Genomic DNA, 10,067 nt, shown 5'->3' with positions numbered 1-10,067 from the left:
CCGTCTGGCTTGAGTTCCTGCTGCTTTAGCTCTTCAATGCCTTCTCATCTCCTCTTACTAAAAATAACAAACAGTACAGCCCAATTGTGCTGAGAGGCTGATGGGAATATTTCCTCTCATTCATACAGGACCCCACTAGGGTCTCACTTGGTCTACAATGATTCCCATTTTACCAAGGAAGAAGTTGAAGACTGGGAGATGCTACCCATGGTAAATCACTAGAACATGCTAGAAGCTCCATGTTCATCGGCTCTTGCCTTCTATCACCTCTAATGCACAATGCCAAATGCTGTAATTGAACAGCCAAGGCACGGCTCAATGAACATGTCCTGGAGCCACACACAGCCAGTGACTTTGGGATTTCATGTGCTTCCCTGGAATTCATATCCATTGCTAATTTACCTCACCAGTCCTCTGGCTCAAAGCTAGTAAGGGCAGGAAGTGAGCTGCCTAAGGAGGGGTCAGCTTTATCCCCTTAGATTAAACCAAATCCAGGATGAAGGCTGGGCCTATGAACCCTGTTGTCACAGTTTTGTGACACAAACATTAGGCACACCTGAGAAGAAGGACTCTCAGTTGAGGAATTGTCTCCATCAGATTAGCCATGCTATTAAGTCCGTGAGGCATTTTCTTGATTACTTAATTGGTGGAGAAGGACCCAACCTCATGTAGATGGTGCCATCTATGGGCAGGTAGCCCTGGGCTATGTTAACAAAGTAATTGAACATGAACTAGAAAGCAAATGAATAAACAGCTTTCCCATGATCTCTCTGCATCATCAGTCTCTGCTCCCCCGATCCCTGCTCGAGCTCCTGCCTTGGCTTTTCTCAGTGATGAGCTGTATCTTGGGTACTGTTCTATTGCTGTGAAGAGATACCATGACAAAGGCACTTATAAAATAAAGCATTTAATTATGGGCCTGCTTACAGGAGTCCAAATGTGTCCTGGGTTCTCCCCAGCTTATATCATCCCTCACCCAGTCAGTAGCTATTGGGCACCTACTATATGCTGAGTTCCCTTGGAACAGTGTCCTCAAGGGATAGCGTGAAATATGATCCCCATTTTTTAGGGCTTCTCCTCTACCAAGCAGGTTAGATGAGCACTCCTGAGCACAGTACTGGGGAGGAGAGAGAAGAGAGAAAAGGAACATAGAGGAGAAGGGGGGGGAGGAGAGAGGAGGGGAAGGCAGAGGAGAGGAGGGGAGAGGAGAGGAGGGAAGAAGAAAGGATAGGAGAAAGAGGAGGGGAGAGGAGAGGGGGGAGGGGAGAGAAAGGGAACGGGAAAAGAGGAGAGGAGAGGGGAAGGGAGGGCAAGGGGAGGGAAGGAGAAAGTAGGGTAAGGGAGGGGAGGGAAGCAGGGCAGAGCAGTCTATGAAAGTCCAGGAAGGTGTGCTACAAGCCACATTCAAATGAGGACTTAGAAAGGCAAAGGTGGTAGCAAAAGCTGCCTGAGCCAAAAGTGAGAGTGTAGGGTTCAAATCAGGACACCAGCCATGCACAGACAAGCCCTAAGAAGGAAGACAGCCATGACTGAGGCAGAATGAAATCCAGAAATGGAATTGAGAGGGGGTGACAAGGCAGACAGAGGTCACAAAGCCTTCCAACTCTTCACCATGGGAAAGTAATCGCTTCCTCCCTCAGACCATTTCCCCACATTTAAACCTTCTCCAAATTCCAGAATCACAAGGTGATACAATGCCCTAGTTCTCCTCAAAAACAAGAGGTCATGCATATTAGTCCTTTTTCCATTACTGTAACAAAGTACTTGAGCCAGCCAACTTAAAAGGGAGAAAGGTTTATTTCAGTTCACAGTTTCAGAGGTTTCAGCCTATATGGTTTCTTGTCCTTGTTCCTATGGTAACACTCTCATAGAAACGGCTCACGTCATGGTAGCCAGGAAACCAAGAAGAGACAAGAAGTACCAGGATCCCTTTAAGGGCATGACCCCAGAGACCTAACTTCTCTTTCCCAGGCATTACTTGCTGAATGAAGATTTCCTTACCTCCCAAAGGCACCGTAAGATGATAAAGGTCAAGCTGGGGCTTGTGGAATCTGGTTTGGCCACACTGCAGCACCAACGTTTGTGTCATTTTATCCAAGGTGTCAGCCTTTTTAAATTTTAACCTAGGGACTGGGGAGATGGCTCAGCAGCTGGGGAGATGGCTCAGCAGTTACAGAAATTGTATTGCTTTTGAAGAGGACCAGGCTTTGGTTCCCAGCATCCACATGGCACACAGCATACAAACAAAACACTCAGACACAGAAAATACAATAAACAAAAGACACAAATAAATACAATTTAATCTTTAAATTTCAAAAAAAAAGTTTAGAAAACAATACATAGTATCCATGAATAAATAAATCAGTTAGCACTAATGGAAATGACTGATAATAAAAGTACATGCTATGCATAATTTGGGCCACATATTTGAAACAACATCTCCTAACCACAAAAGCAAAGAAGGAAGGTAGATTAGTGATAGAGATCTCTATGTCTTTGACGTGTGGTTTGTTCTAACCCAGGAGAACCTCCATCTCTGGAAACTGGAAGGCCAATACAGGCTCTGCTATGCTGGAGCAGGTGGCCATGACAGAAAGGTAAGAGACAAAGGGCACTCAGAAAGATGCACCAGCACCTGGTGAGAATGGCACTTCCATCTCTGCCCGGTGTCCCCACCCACTGAGCACTTCCCAGCTTGCTTTCCTATCTGGTCAGCATCAACGGCAGGGTACCTGTCAAAACTACATTTACAAATGGTGACAGTTCAGAGAAATAAAGTGGTTTGTCCCATGTTCCAGAAGTGAGTGTAGAACACTGAGGTCTTGGTTTCAAGTCTTCTGGCTCCTGCCTTGCTGCCTCAGTGAGAGAAATTGGGAACCTTCACCAGTCCCTAATTGTTTACAGATATCTAGGAGAAAACAATTAATGATTAAAATGACATTATTAAAATGGAGACCGGCGTTCCTCAGACCATACAAAGAGGGAAAAACTAATCCCCCTTAAATTGTGAGTCCTTTGAGGTACTCTGTGGCTGGGGGACCTATAGGTCTTTCTTGCTTTAAGCACTACCATGTTTGACCTCCTCAGTTGAGGAGTGGCTGGGCACCTGCTCTCCGCATCAGTCACAGACACCTTCCCTAGGAACCCACTGGACACTGCCTGCATGCAGGTAATAAAGGTACCTCTAGGGTCAGTAAACACAGAGCACCTACTGCATGCCACAGTGTGCTGAGCAGTAAGGAGGCCAAGGTAAAATGCACTGAGTATTTCCTCTAAGAACTGTGGCGTAGCTACAAGCATCAGAACACAGCATGTTAGTTTGTGCTTTGGGACTTACTAGCTTTTGATGATGAGGTATGTGTTCAGGAGGGATGTAGGACTCCATCCCCACCCCTATCTATTGAAATCATTTCTTTCATGGCCATGTTGGATCATACTTCCTCCAACAGAGGTTCATAGCATCGCCAGGCTTAAAGCCTCACTGTCAAGTCCAACAGAAAAGAGGCACCTTTCCCTGCCTTTCATCCAAAGCCTGGGATGGAACCTTATTGGCTGATTAGCCAGGCTTTGGGTCACGTGATCATCCCTAAGACAGTCACTAGCTGAGAAGGCCACATGGCTGCATTTGTCTAAATCTATGTCAAGTTTCTACTCTGGAGGTTGGAGTGGTGGCTACCTTTGAATCTCCAGAAGGGATATAATGCTATTTCTCAAGAAGTCTTTAGGAGGAGGGAAATTAATTGCCCCTCCTACATTAATAACAGCCATCTTTCCCTTCTTCTCTAAGAGAGGAGACAATTGTAGCCCAAAACAGTAATGTGAGGATAGCATAAGAGACAGGAACAAGGAGACAGGGTACTCAGAGAAACTTAGGGAAAGAGAGACCAGGGAAGGATTTCCGAAGGACGGGGCACCAGAATTCCATCCTAAAGAATGCGTGGGAACCTGAAGGAGCTAGCTTTGGTTTCATCTCTGTGACTATGTCATACGCACTCACTGTGGGCTACAGTTTTAGAACTGGGCTTGGAGAAGCAGTGGTGGTGAAAAGAGACATCAACCCAGCCCCTGTAGAACTGCCAGTTCAGAGGCTGTAAGCTTAGGAAGCCAGATGAACCAAGGTGAGTGCCCCAACCCTTCTAGATAAGTTTACAGGCAATTCAAAACTTCTTCAACTGGAAAATGAAGATAGCAGTAGACAAGTCTGCATGTCATCTGAAAGACTAAACCCTGTGACATGGGCCTGCCAAGGTGGATATAGGCCCTTCTCAGCAAGCCTAGGTAGGGGCTACAGCACCCTCTTGGAACTCCCTTGTACCAGTTAAGTCTTATGGAAGTGTGCCTGGCACTTGTTCCCCCAGGAGACCTTCATGGTTAGCCAGTGCCCTCTTTTTGACTGTCCCGGACTGTAAGTCTTACCTTCTCCATTGCTTCAGAAGATCACCATGGAGACCTCCAGGTTGCCACCATCCTGTGGTTCAGCTCAGTCTCAAGCCACATGGATGGTTCCAAAAGGAACCTTCACAGGACAGGGTCTGCTCAGCCTAGCATACACTGTCCCTCGTGTAGTCTAGAGCTGTGTTCATGGCCTGGACAGACCTACCTAGTCCAGTTCCTACCGTCCCAAAGTCACTGCAGACCCTTGATCAGGACCAGCCCCTCCCTGGCTCCCTGCTTGTTGGGGAGCCTGACTCCTGAGCGATTTTCACACCGTTTGATCAGTGCTAGTCTGCCTAGTTGAAGGAAACCTTTCCTGTCTTTCCTGGCCCCTGGGATTTCTGCCCATGGGGTGATACACACAGACGACCTAGATGTTCATCATTTGAAAACAGCCTCTGGAATCTAGTTGCCTCCAGTCCTAAGTCTAGACTGCTTCTATCTCTCCAGGAAGGACTTTGACTCACAAGTGTGTCTCAGGCATTGTGCTCCTGGAGCACATTGTGTTCCATGAGTTGTAGGATGAACTAAGAATAGGTAGCAGCCACCCAGTAACGACGCTGGCCATTTATTTGTACATGGGCATCATTATCCTTGTACGTCCCAAGCACAAGAATCAAATAAAAGAAACTGAGGCATCTGGAGGGAGAGGCTCCCCCAAAATCATGAAGGAAACAACAGTAAGCATCCAAGTCACAGGTCAGGCCACAAGGTGTTTGCCATATAAACATAAGGGCATGAGTTTGAGTCCCAGATCCCACATAAAAAAGCCAAGCAGGTATGGCAGCTGGCAGCTGTGACCCCAGCACAGGGGAGACAGAGACAGGAGGATTCTGGGGGTTGTTGGCTAGCCAGGCAGTCTCACATTGAGTGAGAGACCTTGTCTCAAAAAAGAAAAAAAAAAAAAAAAAACCAAGATGGAAGGCTCCAGAGGAATGACACCCAAGGTTGGCTTTGGATCCCGATACTCATGCATGCACACATGTGCTCCTTCCCAACATGTTTACAGGTATGTTCGTGAGTAAGCATACACACTTACTGGCTCCTCTGTGCCAAGTAAAAACAAACACAAGTTGGAGAGAGAGAAAGAGAGAGAGAGAGAGGAGAGAGAGTTTTGCTTACAACCTGGTCACAGACAGGATCTGGGACTGGAAGCCAATCTGCTATTTATGACTGTCTCCAAGCCTCAGCCTCTCCATCTGAAAAAATGAATTCAGCTCTCCCTCCCTGATCAATATATGGTGAGCTTAGTTAGCCTGCCAGGCACAGAATGGCACATATTTGGAGTTGGAGTCCAGTGGATGTGGGACCTTCATCCTGCTCTTGCTAGCATGCTCCGGGCTCTGATTAGATGAGGGAACTAGACTCGGTTCCAGTTATGGGAGGTCTAGATGAACAAGATCATTTTGCTTCCCTTTTTAGAGAGACCCTCTCTCTAGGTCTCAGTGGTGAAAAAGATCAAAGAATGGGTTCTTAGAAATCTCCAGCCACGCTCTCTCCTCATTCCAGGTCAGACGGCTCAGACACACAGATAGATGTGGGAGCTGGAGTGTTCCGTGTGACCCTAGAGAGTGGGGAGAGAAGCAGGAACACTGACACAAAGTTCCCTGTGACTCCCGAATCCACTCCACAAGCGGAAGCCAAGTGCAAGCCCAGAAGATCTCCCCAGATACAACCAACCCCTTGTTGTGGGGTCAAAGTTCATAGCCCAGATCTGTCCCCAGCAAAGCAAACTGGCCCTGCAGCTGTCAATCACTGGAACAGGAATAAAGGCCATTGGTCCAGAGGGCCAGGCCCCTAGGCAAGTCAGGAGCTGTCTGAAGGAGCTCCCCTGCCCACCCCCTTACCCTCCCCAGGCTCCGGGAGAATGAGGCCCTTTGTCCTCCTACAAGCTCTTGTCTGGCTGGGGCTTTGAGCAAGGAGGGCAGCTGGGAGGGATCTTTAGAACCCTTCCAGCAGCTTTCCCAAGGGAAAAGGGCTGCAGGCGTGTCTGGGTGTCTGGATGGCTCTGGGTGGGGGCAAGGCAAGCTTCCTATTATAGCAGCAGAGCCAAGGTCCTGGGGCAGTACTCATTCTGTCTCTCCTCCATCCTTGCTCTCTTTCTCCCTTGTTTCTTCTCTTGAGTGGCATCCCCTCCTCTGTCTGCCTTCACTCCTCTGCTGTCTCCCTCTGACCTCTGTCCTTGCATCTTACCCCATGCTCACCATCAGTCCTGTCTTTGCAGGTACAGGCTGTGGGTGGACAGCTGCTCAGAAATGTTCGGCGGCCTAGACATCTGTGCTGTCAAGGCTGTCCACAGCAAGGACGGCAGAGATTATATCATCGAGGTGAGGAATGAAGCAGGAGGGTCCAGCCTGGACCATCCCAGCAGGGCAGCCATGTTCTGGCTCCTGGCCAGCCTACCTGTAGCTCAGGGCATAGTGAGACAGTCCCTCATGCTTCATGCACCCACCTCAACTGTAGCAAAAGTGGGGAGCCTTCCTGTTCAGTACTCTGAGCTCAAAGTTCAAAACTCAGGGCACAGATTTTTCACAGCTTGTCAGGCCAAGAGTCCACAATATGCTGTGCCAGTGTTCTCGTTGTTCAAGCACACGAAGTAAATGTATTCCCCTTACCACCGTGCAAGGGTTCCACTCTTGCATTCCTTCAAATAAAAACCATGGGCTCCAGGGAATCCTTTGGACCAGGCACTGGGTAATTCTAAGAGGCAATCTTGAACCCAGGAGAATCAGAATTGACAGGCTGCAAGGGAAGGCGACAGGGCATCATTGAGCAAATGGACACCATTGTACAGAGTGTGGCTGCAGTGTGGGGGTGGGGGAGGGGGCAGCAGATGCAACTACCAGAAACAGAATTGTAAGAGATGTTCACAGATGGGAAACGGGACCCAGGACCACTCTCAAGACCCTTCTGCAGCCTATACATCTCTCCATCCCATAGTATCCTCTTCCCTCTATGACCCCTCCCTACCCCCCTCGGAGCTCCTCCTTTCTTCCCCAGTTCCCAGCCTCCAACACTTCCACAACTTTAACCTGAAACACCCCTGTGGCCTCGGGGGGGCTCCCCTCTAATCCCAGCTACCTAGCTCCGCAATCACACGTGGGCCTTTCAGCTCTCTCCTTCCATGAGGCTAGCTCCTCAGCCCATAAGGGAGGAATGAGGTGACACCAGGCGAACACACGTGAGGGGAGCCCTGTGGTCACCCCTCCCCTGCAGCTGCCTCTCCACGAGTGTGGGCAACTAATGAGAGGCACATGGTTCGGATGACCACAAGCAGCCAGCCAGTCAACCAATCCCTGTGCCTGCCCCGCTGCCTAGGAACCCACAGGCAAACAGCACCAGGTAACTGAATGGGTTACCACCAGGTCAGGGAGGGGTTCCGTTGGCAGCAGAGGCCAGGAGCCCGGGACAACAAACATTCTCACTAGTTAAGTCACCAGGAGGAGAGTTGAATGCTCCCACCAGATGAGTGGCATCTCTGTGTAGGACCCCATCCTCTGCTCAAGTCAGGGACCACGGTCCCTCTGATCGTTACCAAAACAGAGGTAAATAGAAGACCACTTCACCTGGGACATCAGCAGCACCTGTCAAACCACCCAGCATTGCCTTTCCTCACTAGGACATTAGACATGAATCTGGTTTGGGCATGTATGCATGAGCAAACACACACACACACACAAACACAGAGTATGAGAGAGAGCTGTGAGCTCTGGTCTCTGAGATCTCTCCACTTGCACAAAAAGCCATCCATACCCATCTGCCCCAGCTCTGGACACTGAACAAGGGTAGGAATGAAAGATGCTTCACATTTAAAAAACAAACAAACAAACAAACAAGCCAGTTTGGGTCTTCTAAACACAAGAAAACAACTTTTCACAAATGTTCCAGAAAACCTCAAACAAACAAACAAAGAAAGATGGCTTTCAGATTTGTTTTTTGGTTTGTTTGGCTTTTTTTTTTTTCCTCAGAAACATTAGAGAATTGTTTTCCTTTGGAGTTTGGGGTGGGGTCAAGAAGAGAGGGAGTTTGTTCCTGGGAATCTAAAATGTATCTTTCCCAGTAAGGGGGGCAAGACAGCAGAGATCCAAAAATATTGTCTCCGCAGTACTTGTGACACATTTGTGAGGGTGCTCAGGGGAAACACCCGGGACCTCGTCCTCTCTGATCTGGCCCAGGGAATGACCTTGCTCACTAGAAGAAAATGTTTCCCTGGGGAGAGTGAGTATCCACGTCCTTTTGTCTGTGTCCACTGTTGGGGATTCCAATTCTTGACTTCAGGTTCTTTGTAGCCGCCATTTTCCATTTCTCCGCAGAGAATGTAGACAACGATCCGATCCGGGGCAGAAAACAATGGGTAAGGTTAAAGGAAAGAGGGACAGGCAGGGTGCTGGGCGCCTGGGAGCATTGGGGACAGACTTAAGCACCTTTGTAACTGCTGCTGGAGACTGCCCGTGACCCCAGAGAGCTCCATTTAGGGACAGTTTACAGGCCCTTCTGGAATCCATACCCACACCCTAGTTTGCTTTTCAATTTCTGAGGCACTCCAGGTGCTTGTACTCAAAATCCCCTGAAAGTCACAGTCAGGAGAGTCTTAGCAGTCGCCTGAACCCTTAGTTTACAGTTGACAGAAGACAGACCCGGAAAAGACAAGAGACTTCCCCCAAGCAAGTTCACAGCAGAACACAGGCCTGGAACCCTGGCTGCCTCATGTGACATCAGAGCTGCCCAGTGCTTGCTTAGGAGGTCCCTGCTGCTATAGAACTCTCTGTCTCCTCACCACTGATGGAGACCGTAAAAATCCTCGAAGACTCACTCTGAGATAGGGTCCCATGTAGCCCAGGCTACCCTCAAATTCAATATGTAGGAAAACCTTGAACCTCAGATGCCCCCTGTCTCCACCTCCTGAATGTTGGAGTCATGGGTGCTAGGGGTGGAAGCCCCTAGCATGCAAGGTGAGTGCTGTAGTCACATCTCCAGCCCAGCAAAGTGATACCTGAAGATAGTGCTGACGTCATCTATACCTGGTTCTTAGAATAGTACCCCATATATCACCAGTGCTCGGTGACACTGTACTGTCAAGCCCTCCCATGGTGAACAGAGCTTTACTGCAAGAATCTCCCCCGACCTGCCTCAGGACACAGGCCACCCTGACTCTGTGGGTACAGATGGCCAATGATAATTCTGGGACAAAGCTCCCCAATGGGATAGTTGAGCGAGCTCAGCAAAGACATGGGTACAGAGGGGCTCCTGGGTCCTGAAGGGTTTCTGGAGGAAGGGCAGACTAGGTGTTTCATGATGGATAAGGAGTTAGCCAGGAGAGGGGTGGGCAGAGAGACCTGGGTACAGGGTCTGGCAGTGAGAATATCCAATGACCCCAGAGTTGAGCAAGGGGCAGAGAGGGTTTGTCAGGGTGAATCGGGTGACAGACAGGGGAAGACTGGATTCCAACAGTAGAGGAAAGAGGTGGTGAACACAGCCTTGTCACAGGTATATCAACACTTTATGTTCCCTTAAGACCATCAGCTGCTGATACCTAGTGATCATCTGGCACATTAGCTCACATCTCTGAGCCTCAGTTTCCCCTTCTACTCCAAAAGTAGACTGGGTCAACATGACCTCCCATAATGCCACCC

The 10,067-nt window shown here is 49.0% G+C and overlaps 1 protein-coding gene across 2 annotated transcripts in view; it reads left to right on the top strand.

Annotated features, from left to right (window-relative positions):
• Positions 1-10,067, top strand: part of Syn3 (synapsin III) — a 438,182-nt gene that overhangs the window by 417,718 nt on the left and 10,397 nt on the right. For both annotated transcript variants that reach the window (XM_021173742.3, XM_029482726.2), the window contains exons 9-10: positions 2,523-2,597; positions 6,659-6,761. In XM_021173742.3, coding sequence (XP_021029401.1) covers positions 2,523-2,597; positions 6,659-6,761 — 178 coding nt within the window. The remainder of the gene's footprint in view (positions 1-2,522; positions 2,598-6,658; positions 6,762-10,067) is intronic.

This window comes from Mus caroli, unplaced genomic scaffold (genome assembly GCF_978045245.1).
Source record: "Mus caroli unplaced genomic scaffold, Mus_caroli_1 scaffold_9, whole genome shotgun sequence".
Classification (NCBI taxonomy): Eukaryota; Metazoa; Chordata; class Mammalia; order Rodentia; family Muridae; genus Mus; species Mus caroli.
Note: the sequence above shows the minus strand (reverse complement) of the source record. Positions and strands in the feature narration are given on the sequence as shown.